The following is a 22,701-nucleotide window of genomic DNA, read 5'->3' as shown; positions in this document are numbered from 1 at the left end:
CACAACCTGCTCAAATGCTGTGACAGAAGTACAGACTTTGTTTTTGAAAAAGAACTGTTATAATGATGAATTACAGCCTGCTTGGCCCAGAGGGTCTGTCTTGTAACTTGTTTTCTGGCTACACACATTCAACTCAATTCTGCTGACAGCAGTGCTTTGCCCTGTAGCCCACACTACAGCACAAGCTTGAGTCTTGTCTTTGAGGTATAAACAGGGGTCTTGCTATTCCAATATGCCCACTTTTACCTTTTAAGAAATTAGAAGTTTAGCTTCAGACTTTTTACTTCATCCCCACCATCCCTACAGGGAAAAAAACCCCACCAAAACCGAAACAAGTTTTAGAGAAAAAGTGTGAACTTACAGATTAACTCCTGGGGTCCCACATTGCGAAGAACACCAGCTGAGGCTCACAGGGCAGCAAGTACAGACTCACCCTTCTGACTTCCTACCAGTCATGTTCACATTGGGAGGGCTTTAACCTGCCAGGCAAAACACAGCTGCCCTTGCTCTAACCAGCTCTTAGTACAAAGCAGTTCCCAAACGTCCCTCAGATTTACCTGGAGCTGAAAAACCCAGAGGACAAATGCCCATTAAGAGCTGCTGCAGAGCAGCAGTGCTCCCTTGAGAGTCCTCTACCGCAACTCCTTGTCACACATACCCAATTCAAAATACCTCCAACTCGTCCATGTTGTAGCATTAAAATATGCATTTATCTTTCCTTTACCACCTCTCAGAAATGAACCACTGAGTGAGCAGTGGTAGCTAAGTAAGACCAACCAGCCTAGCACAGTAACTCATTCTCATCCCATACACAGGAGGTGCAAGGACACCCAACTCCCAAGCTACCTCAGCTCTCCAGCATTTTGCTCAAAAACGGTTTAGAACAGAGCACCTACCTCCCAGCATACCCATGCCATAACTTTTATGACAACACTGTTAGAAACTTTTCCTCCACATTCCGACTCGTCCAACTTCAACAGCTTTGTAGAGTATGCTTAGAAGGACAGATCAACAGCAAAAGAAGTTACAACTTGGAAGTTAGGATTCAGTTCTTTGTCTCCACTTCAAGTCAGAACACACAAATGAGTCTCTGCAGCTCACAGAGAATCAAATAGCTGGTACCAAGTTATTTCCACCATAACATCTGTTGCAATAATAATTTAACTAGGTTTTCAAGAGGAGCAAAAAAAAAAAATACACAGAAACAGTGGTTCACTTCTGTTTAATCAGAGACTGTTGCAAAATGATCACACATTACAGATGGCTATATGTGCAATGACCCATTCCTGAAGAACAGTTCAGAGAAGGTTCCCAGTGGATGCAAATGATGTTAGCTCCGTTCTTTTAATCTTCTTTGGAAACTGAATGCTATAAAATTAAGCTTGTTATTGTTACTATTATTTGCATGCATTAAAGTGATGCACATACTTACCAGTCTCTCACTTTCTTGAATTAAATTCAACATCAGTATTTTGCCACCACCTGTCTTTTGAAAAAGATCAGTAATCCCAGCCCTTTCATACCACTTAACACAAAAGCAACATGAAGTTACAGAAAAAAACCCCATCACAACTAACTTCTGTGGCCATACTGCTACCGAGAGGGGACACTGTTCACTCATGTGCTTAAAGGTCCTTTATGAGGGTACTAAAACCATCCTGGAGTTTGCTCATTTTGAGCTTGCTGCACAGTGACCAGAAACTCTAAAAGGGCAACTGGGAGTCAGCAAGGAGTCTAAGGAAATAGTGGGAAATGACAAACTGTTCCAAACATCAAGTACCAGAACTGGGAGGGATGACTGCTGAACCACTTTACAATGGATGGCTACTCTAATGGTGTGTCAGAAGTTGAGCTACAATTTAACACTGCTCACCTGGTTATCAAAGTTCCAATTTCCAGTATTGTTTTGGTCCTATCTCAAAAGAAAATAAACTTGGTTCTACCAAAAAGTACCATAAGTAACTGTCATTTAAAGTCTTGCAAAGAGATGACCAGAGTTCTACTACGATCTATCCTGGAGAAATGCACTTTGTTTTGTTAAGACACTATGGAACACACTCTTCCCTTTTAGCCATCCCCACTGACTGCCAGGCCAGTGTACAAGCAGTGCAGGTCTGCATCCAACCACCGCCAAAACCAGGAGTTGATAAGGTAACTGAGCAGCCAAAAGCAGTTACTCACTCCAACTTAGTACTGAGCATTGCATTATCAGCTAGGGTCGACCGTAGAGGGTGTAAGAAATATGGATACATTCTGTCAACAGGGTAAATGGCCTCACAACAAGGTATCCCTTTTATTCTTGCATACCTGCAATTAAGATTAAGCAGAGATAAAGCTGAAGTATAAATATTAATTTACAACTTCCCTTTTTTTCCCCTTCCAGGAAGAAAAACCTATGCAACATTAGTCAGAAATCTGCCTGAAGCTCATTTTGAAGACAAAGCAATTTAGTGTAAATTACCAAGGACTGAGGTAGAGTAGATGGCAGGCAATGGGCTGCAAGTGTAACTATTTTAAAACCAGGAAAGATACAATTGCCTTGAAACTGTGTATGTTTTTATGATGAATTCTGCAGGAGCATTTAAGATTTCAGAACCCTAAAACAAGCAATTCTGCTGAAGTGGTAAGTCACTCATAAACCCACTCTAGACCCTTCAAATGAGGTGGCAAAACTGAAGTGTCTGTTCAGCTACCACATAACTATGACCTTCCCAGTACCAACTAAGTAATTATCCACCAGTGACGTCAAAAGCCCCTCAAATTCAGAGTGGGACATCATGGCCTTAAAAATTGAATTAAAGCACAGTCTTACAAGCCCATCCAGTTGTGGATCTCTGCTTTGTGCTACAGCACAGAGAAAGTTTTCATCTCTTCTGCTGATATGTACAAATGAGATATACAAAGTCTAAATAGAAATAAATGAATGCAGCCATTCCAGAGAAAGCTGCATCTTTTATCCATTCACAAAGAATCTTTTCTATTCTAAGGTATAAAATATTCTATACAACAGAAATGAAATACCAGAATTTCTGGGAATATGGAATAGGGCAGAATTAAAACAGAGGCAGGCAGAGTAACTCTGGAGTAAGATAAAACAGCTGGACAAAACCACATTTCTAGGTAGCCTCTGAAGTGCTGAAATGAACTATCAAAAGTAATAATTAAAAAAGCATACAAGAATGAGCTCCTGGCTTATGGGCCTAACAGAGTAAAAATCTGTGGGTAAAAAGGGTAATTAGCAATAGCTAAAGAAAATGGAAATATTACAAACTGCTATGGATTCTTACAAGCAAATGCTTAATCCCCAACACAACAAACACAGGATCCTGCTGGTTTGCTGATAAAAAACAGCCTCATTAATAAGTAGCATGTTACCATAGTGATTTTGACTTCAGATTCTCACACTCTTCAGTAACATCAAAGGCTGCTTGTCAAGATTCTGTATTAAATTTTCCTTAAAGGTGCTTGCAGGTATTTTTCACCTGTCCACAAGCACAGTTAAATCCATTACAGATCTTCCAAAAGAGTCTTGTCTGTTCACTCACTACTGGAATCAGCAGTAGTTAACAATCACATTTCAGAGACCAAAATTCCCCTCAGGTATTTAAGTGGTATCATTTGAACAAATTATTTCAAATAGGAACATCAGGTACTTACAGATTAAACTAACCTGTACTGGCAGTTCTGTGGAATTTTTCTTCTCTACCAGTAAGTAGCAAATGCTGAAATTCTGCTGCTAGTTAACAGAAACACAAATTGTATTAAACCAAGATGTTTAACCCATAATTTAGTTTTTTATTAAAAAAGAAAGAAAAAAAAAAAGCTGCCAAACTTCAATTACTGCAATTTGTTGCTTAAGAAAAGCATGTGAAGTAAAGGCAACTATAAAACTACTTTCAATTTTCCCTTTTGATTTTTCATACATAACTTGTAAATTTAACAAGGTCACCTGCTGCCTACTAAAAACATAAAGGAAATTACAATACTTACATTGCCAGGTTCCTTCATTAAAGTCTTAACGTGTGTTTTCTTATTCTGAACTTTACAATTGAAAGAGCAAAATGTATTTTTTCCCACTTAAATTTATGAGAAAGAAGCTAAAGAAGTCAGTGCAAGTAAGTCAATGAAAAAAAAAAGTTCTGCATGACATCTTTATCTCAAAGCATTACATAACTTCCTAAGTTGGGAGATGGTGAAATAGCTTCCTTTGGTTGTACTACATTCATTTCTGGTTATTAAAATTGCTATTAGCAAAAACCAGTTATATATATTTGCTACTAAGAGCAGCAGAAGCTGAAATTCTACAACCCATGCCCCCCTTTCTGAATATGATAGAGATTTAGAGAAAATTTAAGGAAAAAAAACTTCAAGATGTCAGAAGCTTGAACCTTGTAAAAGGCAGTTAGCTATCAGAGACACACTTTAACTGCTAACACGAGAATTTATAAGGAAGCTTTCAAGCTCTCAATGTCATGTGTGTCTCTGCTTTTAGTTAAGATGATATTGGCATTAAAATTCTACTTTTTTCTCAAAACTTTTTCACTTCTTTATACCCTTAAGAAGGAAAAACCTTAAAACAAGTAAGTTCAAGACAGTATTTCTGCAGAAGTCAAATTCACTGCCATTAAAACAGCAGTGCTACTGACTGTCCCTACTGCAAGAAAGCCTGTAAGAATTTAAGAGGTTATTGTAAACTTGTTCAGAAGGTGTAAGGGCCTCACTACTCACAACACTGCCCATGTATATAAACACCAAGCCTCACAATCATTCATACCACAAACAGTCAAAACTGACTCAGCAGGATGCCAGGAACAAATGGCTGGAGGTTAACACTCTCGATCTTGTGGCTCAGGACGGGATATGGCTGGCTGCCAAAGCAGCAGGCTCCCGTGCTCAGCCTCCTCAGCCACACCTCCACAAGACTGCAGTAAAACTGCATTTCTTTTAACAGAGCCTTTCTGGGAACTCGCGCTCTGGCAATCAAGACTGCACTAAGCTGCTGCTTTACAGTGTGCCACAAACCTCTCACCATGTGTTTTTCAGAACTTCAGAAAGAACCTTTATTTACACTACACTATACAAACACTTTGATTCATCCTGATCCTTTTAAACAGCCATCCTCAAACTTTCTTTCCTCTAAACTACCTCCAGCACAGTCCAACCATGACAGACAAAACACAGCAGTCACAGGCAGCTGCATTCTTACAGAACCCAGTCACTACCACTGTTTCCCTGATCTGATTGTTTTGACTGCAAGCATAGAGATTTTTAAAAAGTTCTTTGTATGTGGTATGTATTTTATTTACCACATCTCCAAGTTACTTTTCTTGTTCCATAGATCAGGTGCCAATTTACCCATATTAGCAGAGCATCAGTAACCCCTGCCCCTTAATAAAAGTTATGTGCCCCTACTTAAGCTTAAAAAAACTGAACTCCAAGATCTCAATTTTGTTAATATCTATAAAAGTCAGGTCACTGAAATACTATCACCTTTAGTAAAGAAACTTCACTGACAGAAAGATGTACAACTTTGTGATACACAAACTGCTGCACTGAGAGCTGCAATACTGGAATGTAACAAAGAACATGCTTCATCCCTCAAAATAAAGAGGCATTTGAAATTTGCCTATTTTTTATTTTGAGAATCTGAGAGATTCAGATACTTAAAGCAAGAAAGTACAAGCTCCACAATGTATTGTTTTGGGTTAAACAGTTTCCTTAGACATTCTAAGGAAATAAGAACTAAGCCAAACGCTCCTGTAAATAAAGCAAGTGAAAGAAATACTAGTTGCAGTAGTCTATCTTGAAGAGTTGTTCTCATCTTCACTTTTACCAGGGGGAACACCACAATGAGAATTACCAAACAAGACCATGCTCAATAACCATTCTGAAAAAGTTAACATGGACATGTCAATTTTCCAGGCAGACAGGGATTTTGAGGGGGCCTTCTACAGGAAAAATACAAAGGGCAGAGTACAAAGAAGGGTACAACAGCAATGTGCAATCCACTCTTCTAAGTTAATTACAACTCTATCCTTGAATTAAAATTACTTGAAATTCCATTTGGGGTCATTATTTAGCAAAAATCTTGAATAAACAAAACAGAGTCTATGCTCTTAAAAAAGCCTCACCACAAACTTTAAAAATATCTCAAAATTTTTTTTAAAAAAAAGGTCAAAGAAGACTCCTACATTTGTTTATTTAGTATTTCACTGCTGATATGCTGCAAGACTTTCTTGGGCAAAATCTGCTGTTCTGAAGCTGAAGTTGTCTTTAAGCAACCTCAAGCATTCACAACCAATGCATCTGCAACAGAACAAGCACCTTTTTCTTCACAAAGGGTAGAAATTTTTGAGTGAAAGAAGGAACTTCAAATAAATCACATTTTGAATATGCAACAGAATTTCACAAGGTTTCCAAAAAAAGTTTTTAACTCTTCCTACTGCTGCAATAGTCAAAATATTCTCAAATTTGATGTATTTGAGAGACTGAAGAAAAGGTTCTCCTTGAAACCAGCAAACTGAAAAATCGGCATCTTTGATTTCTCACTCTTCTGTGTTACCAACTTGGAGCTGATCTCTATTTCTTTGCAGGGCTCTACATTAATATTTGATGAGGTGCAGCTCACACACGCAGCAGTATTAACATCTCAAACTTCTTCAAAGAAACTGTATTCTCTAATTTGGGCTACACAATCTTGTAGCAATTAACTGACTACTTAGTTCAAACCTGTTTTAAGCTTTTCAGTAGATACATCTACTCAGAAGAGAAAACATTAATAATTGATATTTACACGCTACTAATTCAGAGACTACACAAAATCAACACTACCAAACCCAAAAACAAATACAGCACAAATGCAATGCAGGGAAAGATGGGGAGGGGCAGTGTGGCTTAAGGACTACCTGAGCAGCCTTGAAGAAAATGCACTCCATTAAGAGAAAAGGTACCCACACATCCTAAAACAGGTTCCCTCCCCTTTAAGACTCTTAAAAACACAGTGATAATAAAAAGATAAATATTAATATAGAGCCCATCTACCAAAAGAGAATAAAAAACCTAAATTAAAATAAATGTAGGGGCCTTCACCAAACTTGCTGCAAGTTTGGGGACATAAATATCCAACAGCCATAAAGCTGTGAAAGCCCCCAGAATGAATAAAATAAATCCCACTTGCCTCAGACTGAACAGGGCAACACTGAGACTCTGCCTCAGCCTGTCCTATGGCAGGGCTATAGGAAGAAGAAAAATTTAAGTTTTAGAAAAAACATGACCCAATTAAGTGAAAGACATGCATTCAAAATTAACAAAATTCCAGTGATCAAGCAAACAAAAGAAAATGACTGCTACAGCACCTCTTTTGTTAGGCCCAAACAGTATTTTCGTAGTTGGCAGCTATTTCTGAATTGGACTGCTTATTTTGCTTTTTATCTTGATCAATGGAACATCAGCCAGTTGTCTTGGGGCATTTTTCCCATAACTGATAGTATTTGTGTACTAGTTCATGAAAAGTTAAAGATTCCACCAGCCACTGAAAATGTTCACCCTTGTCTTAAGTGTTCATGTAGAAACTAGACCAGTACAATTATTAAGACATTCACTAGGAAGTGTCATTAGTTACCATCTTAAATTGTGGCCCCAGCTCATGGACTGGTGTACCAGTCTCAATTTAACTGAAGGTCATAACGCCCTTCTTGCTGTTCATAAAACTGAAGTAATCTTAGTATTTTAGTTTTCACCTTGTATCCAGAATTCTTTGAGTCCTATAAAATAACTGTAGGTTATCTATCCCATTCAACTTCATCCATGTTTTAAGAGAGTAAGTTATCCAGTTCTGTGTCAGTACTGCTCAAGAGTTCCACAGACTACAATACTGGCAGAAACCACAGAAAGCAGATGCAGCTGAATGTGTTTCTAGAAGCTTGTTTACACTCTTCCATGCATGCACAGAGTGAGGAATAGTCATCCACTGGTACTACATAAACTGCCCAGCCTCAAATTTATTATTGGCACCTAAAATCTCATCTGTGGAAGAGAAAAAAAAAAGTAATCCAAAGGTTTCAGAAGAAATTTTCAGTCTACATAAGGCAGCTAAGTAGTATTTTATTTAAAGCAACTTGGCCAATGGCAGAAGGCTATTCTAATGGCAGTATGGAGGAGTTACATAAAGACTTCTAAAAAACTAACCCAGGCTTTTTCAAGGTTCTTTCACACCAGTCTCATCAACTGTGCCCTAAAGATCAGCTGCTTATTATAATATTGTGAGACCATGCACAAAATGATTGATCCTAAATGCTATAAATTCTGCCATGTTTTTTGTTAAACCTATTTTCCCACCTGTGTCTGAAATTTTCTAGTAGCTTAATCTTTTGTATTCAACATTTGCATTATATTGCAATTTCAAGACTGGTCAAAAGGCATTTGCAAGTGTGAATTTTACTGCAAGATCTGCCATGGCAAATTTAGGCAACAAGTAAAAAAAAAGCTTCTGTCTATTCAGGACTCTAGTTCTAGAGTCCTGCAACAGCTATGAAAGATATGCTTTTCTGTAATCATAAAGGCTTCTGCAATCTCTTTCCAGGAAAAGATAAACTAAAGCAAACCCCTGTTTTCATGGCTGCATTACATCAGGGATTTTGCTGGCAGAGCTATGCTGATTACACCTGGCATTGTAAACCAAGTATTTGTCTTTATACAACTATTACATTCAAAGTAGTTTTACTGTTTTTGGGTAAATGTACCATAAATCCAACTCTCAACATTAAGAAGCAGTATCCAAAGAAATGAAAGTGAGGGCCAACAGACAACACAGGCACTGAAACACCTGCCTGTTTACAGAAGAATCACACAAGAGACGAGAGTAAGTGAAGATTAAAGGCAGTCACATCACAGCTCTTACTGCACAGGAATGACAGGAGCAGGAAAGTTAAGTATCCACGTGAAAATCATGGAAAAACTGTTCACCTGCTTGTATGCAAGTACCAATGAAATATATGTGGCAGCACTTACTTGAGGGATTTTCATAACATTACTACTAAGGAAAGATCATTCTCAAAATGCATTCAAGCTTCAAGTCTATGCAGTATTAGCTACAAAATGGTACCATTATCAGAATGAGACATTCACCGTTTCAAAGAGTGAAACTTAATACAATTTGTAGAATATGCTGAGTTAACAGTGCATGCAATAAGGTTTTATCCCAGGAAAAGTAGGGGTCTGAAAACAACATACAGAAAATTACAGGAAGATACCAAGGGAGAAGGAATTTACTTGACTGGGGCAGAAGGGCAAAGCATCCTTAGAGCACCAATATGATCTTCAGAAAAAGCAAGAAGTTTTATAGTTTTACAAGCAGTAGTTATATATAATGTACGAATTTTATGTGTAATGTTATAAAAAGGACAAATATAAGACCTTTTAAAAATCTCCTCAGTGTTCTGTAATTATCCTAATTAGGTAAAACAGAAGAAATCCAGAGTAAGTATATAAGTGTTGCCTCAGCAAAACAAGTTTTATCTGTTAGACTTATATCTAAAGCAAGATGAAGAGCTAACAAAAGAATTGACATCAAGGCTCACTCAGCACATTTGCAAGCCAAATACTGCACATCTGACAGGTGATAAGTAGATACCAGTGATCAGAGAGAACTGCTTCTCAACAGAGGCTTGGAGTTATGGTCTTAAAAAGGCTAAACATTTCAGAAAAAAAGTGCCTAGCAATTCTTAATGGTTAAACTAAGGCCATTCAGCTGTAACTAGATTGCACTGCATGCTCTATTGCTTTTGAAACATTCTGTGACCACAGGACAGAAGCTGAGATAATGTAGTATTTTAGTTGTACTGTATTTTTGTACTTTTAAGAGACAGCACAGAATAAAGCCACATGAAGTACTTTAGTGCAGCTAAAGAACCCCAAGACTTTCAAAAAACAGAGCCATAACGCTCAGTATTACAATTAAGTGAAAAACTTCCACTATCTACAAAAACATTTATAATAACACAAAAATGCTGATGGATCGTTCTACCCTACCCTACCCTAAAGAAGAGATATCCCCATTAATTATCAAGCAGATAAGGCTTGAGGCTGGAACATGTATTTAAAGTTGACCTGCAAATGAAAAATTCACCACTCTTTTTTCCCCACTGAGAAGAGGCTGGAGATGCCCTCACTTCCCTCCCCTTCAAAAAGCCTCTCTCTACAGTCTCATCAGAGATATGACACAGGAACACATGATGTCAGACTTAATTACAACCTTAACAGGAACTTGTCACTCTACTCTTATAAACAGAGAAATGACTAATTCATAGAGGGAAGACCTCTCTTTGATAAAAAGGTCTCTTACCCAGAAACCTTCATGGAATGGCTCAAGAAAACTCAGATATCTGATCATAGGACACAACAGATGGTTACAGATGGTTCACCTTTTGGATACTGCCAAAACATGAAATTCTGAACATTTGAAGTAAACACACAGCATATAACACATTATTCTTGCCTGCTTTGCCTCTTCTATGCATTAACAGGGTTGGTTAAGCTACCATTTCTCTTTTGCAGGTCAACTTCAATACATCAACTGGAAGTCACTCACCCATGTGCCATGCACCTAAGCTTCTAGAAATCTTCACCTAAAAGGCTCCTAAAATTCACCTCCATTTGCACATTAAAAAGTATCAGTTGCAGTGTGAACTAATGGGACATACCATGGCACTAGGATGCACTCAGAGCACTTTCACATCCTACAAGCAAGTGCCAGGACTAGAAAGCATTTGAAATTTATTGAGGACAAAAAAATCACAAATAAAAAAGCATAAGCATTAAGAGAAGTTACAACCAAGAGTTAGGATGTGCCTCCTGCAGCCTGAGTTTTGAGGAGTCACTTAATAAGTGTACAGGTCTTTGTCCCCTCAGGATGTACAGCTGAGTGACTCTTTAGAACTTTAGAAGGAATTCAGTCAGACTTTACCAAAACAGCACCATTAACTGTGTTCATTACACCAACGGTTACCAAGGCATGCATCTGTACAAACCTTTCAGGCAGTTGTCCACAGCTGGTCACGAATAAAAAGGCATATAAATTTTTCTCCTCTTTTATTACAATGAAGTTTATAACAGTACAGAAAAGTCACATGACCTTAGTGGGTCAATTTACTTAAACCCTGGAACAGGAGGAACTCTAAATACATTAAATATTGTTACAAGTTCAGACTTTCATGTACAAGTAGTTGGGAACAGTTACAGCCCTCACCAAACTATGTTGGGGACATGAAGTCCAACAGCACCTGAAGTGCTGTGAAGGCATAATTTCACAGATAGCAACATAACATTACAGAACTTGCCTTTAAGGTGGTATGTTCATGTAATTCCAGCGCCTTCACAATTTAACGAACCATATTTACTATACTTCACTTCTAAAAACCTAGATGAAACATGAAAAAGAAGCCATACAGTATAAATCGCAACATCAGGAAAAGTTCCTGTTATTATTCCAAATAATTTTTCCCATGTAAAATAAGAATGTCCAATAGCTCCTTGCATGTGGGAAGATACTTTTTTTTTAAAAGTCACAATGAAGCCTTAATTGACGGAAGCTCGGCTATATTAACAGCACAAGATGAGAAAAGGTTTAATCTCCAAACCTATTAGAGCGTGAGTAGGAGCATCAGTAGCGGCCACCTTGCGACATTACGGGCGGTCTCATTCCCATCGGAGGGCGAGGAGGTCCACTCTGGTACGGGGGCACCATCGGAGGTCCCTGACCATAGGGAGGCATTGCTCCAGGAAGATATCCTGGCATGCCCTGGTGATGAGCACCATACTGACCTATAAACAGAACAGTTAAGATGCAAAGAATAATTTTTATTTTTTTTTAAATAGTGAGAAGTGCATTTTGCGAAAAGCTTCGCCCCTCCCTGCTAGTACAGGCAACTTCATAATCTTTATAAAAACAGAAGCTGGGAAACTTATGATTACCATGAGGTGGCATGGGAGGTCTCATTCCTTGTTGTTGTGGAGGAATTCCTGGCTGTGGTGGCATCATACCTCCAATTGGTCCAACTGGTGGATTACCCAGGGCAGCCTGGCCTGGTCGAGGAAGATTGCGCTGGTATTTAGGCAACTGTGCCCTTCTCTCTTCCTAAAACCAGAAGAGACAACCACAACACACTGTGTTAAAACTCATCAAAAGCAAAGTAAACAGAAGTGAAACAAAGTAGATTACTATACTATTTTAACTACCTTACAAATTCAAAGACTATTAGTCTTTGACATTACACAGCAGCAGTAGGATTTGCCCCCCTTTCTGCAGACTTTCTTCCTTAATACAGACCAATTCAAGCATTCTACATGGAACTCAAATTCTCCCCTTCCCCCAGCTAAATAAAGCCTTTTCTCTTAAAAACACAGAGATTCTAAAGATTTCTGAACTGTAATTAATGTTCATTTGTTTTATCCATACATTCCATATTTCTAACTGCTGTAATAGCATCAAAACAACTTCAAACTTTTCAGTCTTTCCTTCTACACTTATTACCCAGACCTAATTCACTTCAAGTTTAAGACACATGCAATAAAAGTCCAAATTGTATTTTGGGTTGAGAGACTTCCCACCACCACCACCACTAAGGCTTACTCTGCAGCAAGATCACTGCAACATGCCAGTCACCACTTTGCAATCAAAGAAGTTCTGTCAGTTACATTTGCACAGTTTGCACTCTCACCACTACTAAAATACACATAATGCAGAGCACAGATGAAATTCCATTTAATCTGCCACATCATCACAAATTGCATTTTTCAGTAAGATAATGAAAACGTACTAACTTACCAGTGATATATCCTCATCTGGATGGATCAACTTACTGGTTGCACTGGTTGTTGTGAGGGTAGCAGGCTTACTTGTGATAGATGTAGCTGCTTTAGCTGCAGTGCTGTTTGTCGTGCTAGTGGTTGAGGCTGTAGACTGTGTGTAAGCAGGGAATGTTGGTTTGGGGGGCTCCGTTGTTGTTGCGGGTGTCGAATTCAAAGGTTTGAAATCAGTACCAACCGGCCCTGGCACAGCTGCTGCAGCCTGTGAAACACAGAGACAGGTCAGTATTTATTTCTCAAAGCATAAGACAACTCAAATGATGACTGTTAGACCTCTGAAACCTTCCAGTGAGATATATAATTATAACAAGCTTGACAAAAGTAAAGTTCAGCCTTACTGCATACTAGAGCAACTGAAACCAAGACAAAATAAACCCCAGTATGTACACAAAGACACACACACACACAGAGGAAAGTCTAAAATTTGCAGGTAAAAAGCCACAACAAAGGAACAATAAAGAAAAAAACACCCCACTATTTTATCTCAAACACTGAATTTGGCAAATGTGTAAATCCTTCATGAACCACTATTTTTTAGGAACATTTTCACATTTTTTCACTAAATTAACATATTTTAGCAACCATTAGTTTAGAGTACAGCTCAAACTGCTAGTATTCATTAAAATTAGGTATTAAAGAAATATTTTGATCAAATTTAAGAAAGCTCTATTGTGTCAGGGCTTTAAGTGTTCTCTCCATAAACACACTGAAGTATTTTCACAAAGTACTGTGTTTATCTACAGAATTTTAATCTTATTTGTGAATGAAGAATCAATGGAAGCTACTAAGAGGTCCACTAGAGATTCCAACATTTCATCTCTCCTGTTCTTCTGTTACAAAAACCCTGTAAAAGTCTGTTTTGCAAAGCTGCCTCTAAAGACACAGCAATCTCCAAAGCAAACCTTAATTATGAGAGAATGCTTTTGTTTCTGGTCACTACATATTTACAATTATCTGAACCCCCCAATCAAAAAAAAGTTTAACATTTTGCACATAATGCAATTTTAAAATTCCCTACATTATGATGTGTCATATTAAAGAACATAAACTAAAAAGCCTTCACCATGCATCAAGCTAGCCACTGCCCACTAAAATGCATTTAACTGCTTTCATGCTCTTTTAACCCTTTAGAACCAGAATGTAACATTTCATTCTTTCACACCAAGAAAAATTGGGCCCTTCGACGTGCTGTTTCTGGTAAGATGCAACTCATAATCATGGACTCTGCCGTTTTACCAGCTAAACATAATCAGGAACACAACAGAAATTATCTGAAAATGTTTAGTCAATTTGAGATTTTACAGAACGGTCCAAAGGGTTAAGTTGCAAAGCAATTTTTGTTTTAAACTGTGACTTCCTGCGTACTTGTGCTGTGCTAGGAAACAGAGCGTTAGAAGATGCTGAGAGACTTTCTGAATTGGAGGAAGCTGTACTTGAGCTTGTGACAGGTGTCCCCATCTGTAGCATAAAAGAAAGGAAACAGTGAAAAGTCTCCAAACAAATGGGTGGAAAGTATCCAGATGAAAGGATTTCTTATACTAAGCCCTTTCTTATGAAAGGACCGAATTTTTGTACACATGTATTCCCTGCAGAAGCCCAAAATGCAAACAGCAAATTATAAAGGTTTCCGCAATGTACTTGAAAGCAAGTAAAACCTCCAGGACCTATGAACAAGTGCACTTACAGGGAAGAGGTCACAAGCCACTATCAATTCCCCACTGCCCTCCCCACAACATTGAAATTAAGTTTTCACTGCACTGATGTACTCCTAAACTTTTTGAAGCAAAAAAACCCCCCTCCTAACTCAGGAAATGTTTAACCAGTTTAACCAGACTACAGAATAAATTAATTCATTTACCAGTAGAGAGACCATTATGAGAACAGATGAGAACAAGTCATGTCAAGATTTTTAATTTGGAAATTTTAGGTGGAGTTCTATGCATTCAGATTCCTGTAGCTAACACACCTCTTCACCCACCCAAAGTCCCCTTATAAACAACAAACTAAAGGTGTTTAGGAGTGTTTTGCCTACTCCTTTCTTCCCCAGTGCTTACAGAGCTTCTGTCTGGCTTCTCAGCTCTTTTAAGACAAACAAAAGAATCTTTTAAAATTCATTCAAGCACTACCCTGTATTAAACTTAAACATCAACTCAAGCAAAAAAAACTGAATCAGTCATTTCCTGCACATCCTCAATAATAAATAGGCACTACTGACACGGTGGCAATTTGAGAAATACAGGAGAGTCCAGGCTCTGGGATACCTTACCTGCCCCGCGCTTGGGAAGAGTGGTTTGGTGACTGGAGGCTGTGGGGTTGGAGCTGTTGCAGCAGGAGCTGGAGGCCGGTTCAGGATGCCCGGGGCTGTAACAGGCTGTGCTTGTGTCATTGGAGGCATGCCAGGCCGAGGCCCCACAGGCGGGGGCATCCCTACAAACCACAAACAACGGGCGACGGATCAGGCTCCAGGAAGCACAAATATTCCTTTACCAATCCCACTGCTCCTTAGAACAAAGTTTCCCACTACAAGATGTATTTTTAAGGCAACAGCAAAATAAAACATGACAAAGGGTAATGCCAGCAGTCAATGACTATGCACAGGCAGTAAGCTCAAACACTTCGGAGCAATGGTGGGTTGTTTTTTACTAAAGCTGCAATGATGAAGTTTATGCTCTCAATAAACCAACACAATTAATGCAGTAACTGTTTCTGACACACTGCACCTCTACTGCCAAGAGCACGGATGACACTGTTACAAAAATCCAAGGGAGACTAAACTGTTTCTGAACAGTACCAGAACTGTGGCCCACACACTGCCAGCTTTGCTGGGGTCATCAATAAAGTGGACTGGGACATTTTGTAGTGTCACCACAACACCTGCATTTGGTGTGTGTGGAGCTCTAGTGGAGGTCCGTGGGAAGTTAACACCTCCCATGGGTTCCATCAAGCAAACCAGCAAACCTCAGTTCATTACCACACAGCTGCTGGTGAGGTGGAACATCCAGGGAACTGAGGTCTGCTTAAGAGCTGCTCAAGAAACATCTTTTTTAGCTATGGTAAGAGACCAAAATTTCACTTAAGTTTCTTCACACTGCAGGCGCATTAGCTAGGTAAACCACCAACACTATTCCCCACTTTTCACATTTTCAGTCGTAACTATTTTCCAACTGCAGCCACAAACATTAATTTACAAAAGAGATCAAGACAGACCAGGCAACATAACAGTGTGAGAAAGTGCAATAAAACAAAAAAACTGTATTCTATTTCTTACTTTAACAATGCTATATTAAACTCAAATAATTATTTATAATCAGAAGCCACAAAACAACCACCTCTGCACTAGAGTGGCTTCTGTGATAATCCAACCACATCGAGGTGGTGGGTGGTGACACAAATCTGTATATTCTATACATAAATCCTAAATCTTAGTGGAAATAAATAAATATAATTAAACTCTCACCATAGTACGAGTTCGACAACCCTGACCTACCTGGTGGCATACCAGGCATAAGAGGTGGGATTCCTGGCCCAGGAGGCATCATTCCACCCATCGGCATCATCCTATTGAACAGAAAATGAGCACTGGTATGAACACTCACGATAAAGTGTTAAGACAATTGGCACATCCCTGTGTTAGATAAAAAATAATGGTAAATAATTTCAAGAAGCTCTCAAGAGAGGCAATTCCAAACCAACTGACTCCACAAGAATAAAACCAAAACATAACCCAGCACCCAAAACCCCAAACACTTATCTGAACTTTAATTTCTCAAGAACTCACTTCCTCTATTATGAGATTTCCTGAACTAGTGTCTCTTGAAATCTCTCTCAGACTACTATCTGCAGCAGAATGTTCCAAGAACCTGATCTCAGTAAACTCATGGAGTCTGAATGCAGGAAAACCAGCCAGCTCCAATCACGCTACAATTGCTGTACATCTGCTATTACTCTTCTCTGATACTGACTGGCAGATAACCCAAAGCTGTAGAACTATCCAAAAAATATTGACAAAAGCAGAGCAGAGATCATAGGGCAAGAAAGCTTCTGGAGTTCCAGTTACAGAAAACACTCCATACACTAATGAATGATAAAGTGGGATTTTGTTTTTTTAAAATGAGAAGTCCTCATATTTTTTCTCCATATTAAAAATGGGTTTGATTGTTTTTCCTAGATGACTATGTATAAGCCCTTTACAGGGAACAAATAAGTGTAGCTTAAATTTGCTTCATTTTTTGCAGACATTCAAAAATAAATTAGACACACAAAATAAAGGAACGTTTATTACTTTAGTGAGCAAGTTAAGCTGATTTGCAGCACTCCAGTACAAACCAAAACCCCACTAAGAAGCAGTTTCTGTTTGTATGACAGTCAAGACACCTTCACCACTGCTGTTTTCAGACCAAATCCCATGAGCAGGTGAGGATTCATTGTGGAAAGTTTGATTTCTGCTCTCAACTCCTCTATCACTGCTACACAGGGAACAACCACTGCAGAAGCAGCAATGACTGGCGACACAGACCCATCATCCCTTTTTTGGCTGGAGAAGGCAAAGTGTGTCTTGCCACCCAGCAAACATCAAAACAAGTGTGGGATGCTCACTGCCTGCTGCCCCAGAACAAACTGCAGGTAGTGCTACAACTGCTGTCACACTAAAACCAAAGTTGCTTCCTGTCTCCTAATTCTTAGATAATTTTTAAACATAAGTTAATCAGGTTAAGTAAGCAAAATTTTAGATCAGAATAGACCAAAGCATAATGCAACATCACCCTCCCCTCCCAAAATGAAATGAAGTTCTGGCAAATTCATTTGTGTTTTACAGGTGATGTAACATTCACCTGGAAGTTAACAAGGAATTTCATGAGGACTGTCAAGACAACCTGATTAAATTCTGTTGAGTTTTCACCCAGAAAAGCTAAACTTCTGATGAGCATCCACACCATGTTCAACTATAATATGATTTTTAAATTCAAAGACTGTTACATCAGTATTTATGTCTCAGAAGAGAACGACCTTTCAACTCAGTGAGAATAGAGTTTAGATTAAACTGAGCTCCTGCAGGATGTCCTGCAGTGTGAAGGATCGAGCACATCTCCAAGCTCTGGTTCAAGAGAGGCTTAAAGTCTCTAAGGGTCTATTTGGTTAAAATCTTATAGAATGCATTTCACGGTTTTGTAATATTCATTTAGACAAAAGCATAAAACCTTCACGTATTACATAGTAACAAAACCTAACCAGGTATCTTCCCCAAATTCTTAGGCAATATTCAAAGCTTTTCAGTAAAACAATTTCAAGCTTATCAAAAACATGACATAAAATGGCATAATGAATGTACCTAGAATTACATTAATGAGATGCTTACATGTTTCCACCACAAAATGACTGCATGTATTTTCTCTGTTGATGTAATCTGTGAAAATTTATGACAAAATCAAAAATCTAACTGTGAATTTCCAAATACATTGTGATAGGGTATGGTGTCAACCCCAAACAAACATAAAAACCAACATCTTTCGCCCAAAATACAAGAAAAATACACACTATCCAGCACTTTTTCCCTGTTATGTTGATGACTGACAATCAGATGCACAATATATTGTGCAATACACAAGGGAACAGTGGCTCACAGAAGGCTCTAAACCAACACAACAAAATTTTGTATTAATATCCTACTACTTAACAATTATTAAGTCAGGAGAAAGGTAAGACACTTTATACATAAACTCAGTTTGGCCATATTTTACATGTTGGTTTACAGCCATCCAGCTGGTCAGTTAGGTTACACAGGCCACAATTCCCTATGCACATTTTTAACGTTAGCTTCACTTTTTCTGTGACAGTTTAAAATGCACAGTATGGACATATAATATTAAGTCTTTCTTGCTACTCACCCAGGTGGCATTCCAGGCATAACTGGAGGCATTCCAGGCATCATAGGTGGAACACCTGCCATTAATGGGGGTATACCTTAAAAGAAAAATACATTTTTAACAACTCTGATAACATACAGTTGGTAACAAATATCATCTAGTAAGTTTACAGTGGATAAATGCTTTACAGGAAGTCCTAAAAGACTGGGTTTTGAAATATTGCTTACAAACAGTGCAATATGAATACTATCTGACAATCTGACTTTTGATTGATTGTTCTCAGCCCTGCAAGACTGTGTATTTTTTTAGTGATCTCCAAAGACATCATATTACAAGAAGAGATTATTCTTCACTCACTGATCATAATTCTTTCCTCACTGTATCTATGGCCTGCACAGAACAGTCTGTTCTGTGTTAGCAGTCTCCAGGCACAGAGCAGCCTTTCTGCCCTGTTTCCAAACTCTACATAATCCCATGAACAACTACCACTGGGAGACTTCTGTCTGAAGCACTAATCTGTTACACTGCCACATGCCTTCAATCTACACACCAGCATTAGGTACCTGAATCCAGTCCACCAAGGAGGACGTGCTCATGCACAGAACAGGGGAATTAATTAACAAACTGCTTATCTGCACCTCCCAGACCATTCTGTGACCCCAGCATTAAAAGGGCAGATTATTACTCATGTACATCAGCAGCAATTCATGCTTCTACTGAGGTTTTCAGCAACCAGCTAACACAATGTCTCACCTGGAGGCATCCCTGGTGCACCTGGCACAGGAGGCAAACCTGGCTGTGCCATTGGGGGAATGTACCCCTGCTGTGGCTGAACTTGCTGGGGTTGAAATGAAGTTGAAGCTGCAGATTCATCATCTTCATACTCATCAGAATCATCCTGTTGTTTCTTTTTCTGGCTCTCTGCAGACAGTACATTACATATGATCAAAAACCACATATTATAAAGTTAACTAATAGCAAAATTCAAACCCTGTCAGTGTTCAAAAAAATCACAGAAATACAAAGAAAGAATGCTGTGTGTGCCCACCTATAGCCACAAATAAAGGGAAGGAATGTGACTCACACTGCCATGACCCTGAACGTACAGAGGGATCTGCCCCTGTGTCAATGTCATGCTGTCCAGCATAAACCAAAGCAGTTCAACCAAAGGTATGTTTGAACAGCAAAGAAACCAAAGCATTTGGGAATCATCAGGACAGTTTTACCTCTGCCTTTCTGCCTCTTACCCTCACAAATAAATAACTATGCCCATATTTATTAGGTAATTGTTTGAAATGCTCTGGCAGGAACAAGAAAGAAGAAATCCCTCCCAGCCTCCCACATGGCTGACAAATTGCTGCCAGAGAATGCATTAAATCCCACCCTCAGTGAGAGCCACAGCTGAGTAAGGAACACACCAGGGGAAATAAGAGGCAACCAGCCACACTACACCTTACCCTGAGTTTTTTGTTCAAGTAACCTCCTCCGTTCCTCCATATCTTTTTCTGGAATGCCTTCCATTCCATAGATTTCCAGTTCAATGTCTGTTCTTCCAGGAATAGCATTTGGAACAGCATCTATTGTTTCTTTATGTACCTAAAGAAAAAAAACCCACAAAAATCCTGCTGACCACAATTCAGCGTAAATTCTCTGTGTTCTTCAGGCAGTTTCAAGACAGAAAAGGAACATCCTTAATGGGAATAATCTCTCTGGCCAGGCATTTTCTTTATCTGTGCTTCCTAATCTCTGGTAACTACTATTACCCCTAAGACCAGCTTATAGAAACTTAGAAAAACCAAGACAGCACAATTCCTTCACTCCTACAAAACTCCTGATAAAGACCTCTCTAAACAGTGGCCGTTTGACTGCTGACACAGCTGGACTCCTGTGCTGCAAACAGCCTACTGGGGTCTTGGACTCCTGTGCTGCAAACAGCCCACTGGGGTCTTTTTCTCATCAGTTTTAAAGACTCTGCAAGCCCCAAACCCTTCCCTTCTTAAGGACACTTCATTTAAATTTTAGATACTGTAAAGAAAAGCTCATGTAAATCTGAAACTCCTTACCTGCATGCAGTGTATAGCTAAACCAGGTCCTGTGTACAGTTTCTTATGACATATATGGCATTTAAAGTGCTTTGCTTTTTGATGCTGTATAAGAATTTTCTCATCATCAAAATCCCTATTACAATACCTAGTGAAGACTGTTAAGGAAACATTTAATACTGGAAATACCTTTTAGACAGGACTAAGGTAATCAGCACCAGTGTGATTTTTCCTGAAGCAGGAGAAAGGTACAAGAAGCATCTCTGAGCATTCAAAGAGTGACAAATATTTCATGGATGTCTGAAACCAAACACCCTCGATCCAGCAAATCCCTCTTTACAGAGGCACAAAAGTGGGAAGGTGTCTGCACACAGGCAGAATCATCACTTGATTCCATATTGTTTGACTCATGGTTTTCAAGTCCCACCTATTTTTTTCTTCAGGGCTGTGAATGCTGCTACAGCACTGAAGGAGAAGGGAGCTTGAAATCAGCAGAAGGGAAATTATGCAAATTACTCTGAAGTGCCTCTTTAATCAATTACCAGTAACTAACAATCATAAAAGAGAACAAAGGTTTTAGTTAAGAATTCCCTTTCTCTTCCAGACATCCAGCTAGCATTTTTTATGACACATCATAATTTGCTGCAGTAACTGAAAAAAAAATCTCTGCTTTTAAAAATAAATATTTTAAGCAAAGAACTGTTTGGACATCTATGTAACAGAAGAGGCAAACTGCATTTCCTTTCTGTGGGTCAGCATTGGTATTTCAGCAAACACTCCACACATATTCTTAGGTGAGACATAAACACGCTTGCTATTCATTATTAAGAAAATGTTAACATTGTGCGTCTCTTGCTTCCACCAAAGCGTGAAACAAATTAATGCCTAAAATAAACACATATGGCTTTCTATGGCTTCCAAGACAAAATGGTAAAATACCTCAAGGCACCTTTTAAATTTCTTTATTAAACAATTCTAGAGAATAGAAACAGGAGAAAACGTAAATGTGTAATCACTCCACAACAGTGAGCACTTTCTGAAGGAGCGATCACATGGAAATCCACCAGTATTTCCGGATACTGAAAAACTAAAACTGATCATGATGCAGCAATCACAAGTTGAAAGCCCCCTCGGCATGAAAAAAGGAAAAAGTTTTCAAAAACTCTCTTCTAATCACATCTCAACCCCCTCCGAGAATAAATGTATTTACTAGTAGCAGGATTTTCTCCCTTTAATATCCTCCCTCGCTAAAGATAAAGATAATTCTCCATTTCCCGCCGTCCCGGCCTTAGGGATCGGGGGAGGCCGCGGCCTCGGCGAGGGCGGCAGGAGCGGGCCCGAGGCCGAGCGGGGAGCACAGCAAGGGCACGGACCGGGCCTCGTCCCGAGCGGGGGGAACCTCCCGAGGCTGGAACAGGGCCAAGCACCGAGACAAACGGCAACGAGCGTGAGGAGAAGGGCTGAGCCCCATCTCGGGACGAGACGGGACGAGACGGGACGAGACCGAGCCCCGGCCGCGCCAGGCCGCGCCGCTCCCCTCCCCCACCCGGCTCTCCGCATCAGCCGCGTCCCACACAAAAGGATACCAGCACCAAGGCTTCAGCTGCTTCTTCTTCTTACGGCCCATGGCGGCGTCACCCCGACCTAGAGAGCAGGAGAGCCAAGCGCCCCGTCAGAGCCGCAGCGCCCGCGCGGCCGCCCCGCACCGAGCGAGAGGCACAAAATGGCGGCCGCGCTCCCTCAGGCGCCGCAGCGGCCTCCGGACTCCCACAATGCCCCGCGCCCGCAGGCTGGGGGGGGGGGGGGGGGGCACGTGACGCGCGCGCGGTCGCCCCCAGCGGGCGGTCCCATGACGCCTCACGGCGCCGCCGCCATTTTGTCCGGTCGGGGCTGTGGGGGCTGTGCCTGGGGGACCTCGGTGTGCCACGGAA

General features: G+C 39.8%; 1 protein-coding gene across 5 annotated transcripts; it reads right to left on the bottom strand.

Annotated features, from left to right (window-relative positions):
* Window positions 1-11,071: 11,071 nt before the first annotated feature.
* ZNF207 (zinc finger protein 207) lies at window positions 11,072-22,509 on the bottom strand. Of its 5 annotated transcripts, XM_083874634.1 has the most exons (12): window positions 22,357-22,509; window positions 20,792-20,918; window positions 20,186-20,324; window positions 19,482-19,649; window positions 18,750-18,825; window positions 18,221-18,268; window positions 16,322-16,422; window positions 15,131-15,291; window positions 12,824-13,066; window positions 11,971-12,133; window positions 11,637-11,820; window positions 11,072-11,416 (listed from the first exon to the last, which is right to left on the bottom strand). In XM_083874634.1, exons 1-11 carry the CDS (start codon window positions 22,395-22,397, stop codon window positions 11,660-11,662), a joined length of 1,428 nt encoding a protein of 475 aa, XP_083730760.1. In that variant the 5' UTR covers window positions 22,398-22,509; the 3' UTR covers window positions 11,072-11,416; window positions 11,637-11,659. The 5 variants fall into 5 exon arrangements, with proteins under 5 accessions (XP_083730760.1, XP_083730759.1, XP_083730761.1 ...); XM_083874633.1 differs by having other exon boundaries at window positions 11,072-11,820; XM_083874635.1 differs by having other exon boundaries at window positions 11,072-11,820; window positions 16,352-16,422.
* Window positions 22,510-22,701: the final 192 nt, after the last annotated feature.

Source organism: Zosterops lateralis (assembly GCF_965231275.1).
Source record: "Zosterops lateralis genome assembly, chromosome: 18".
Classification (NCBI taxonomy): Eukaryota; Metazoa; Chordata; class Aves; order Passeriformes; family Zosteropidae; genus Zosterops; species Zosterops lateralis.
The sequence above is the reverse complement of the archived record's forward strand: the minus strand, read 5'-3'. Positions and strand labels throughout refer to the sequence as shown.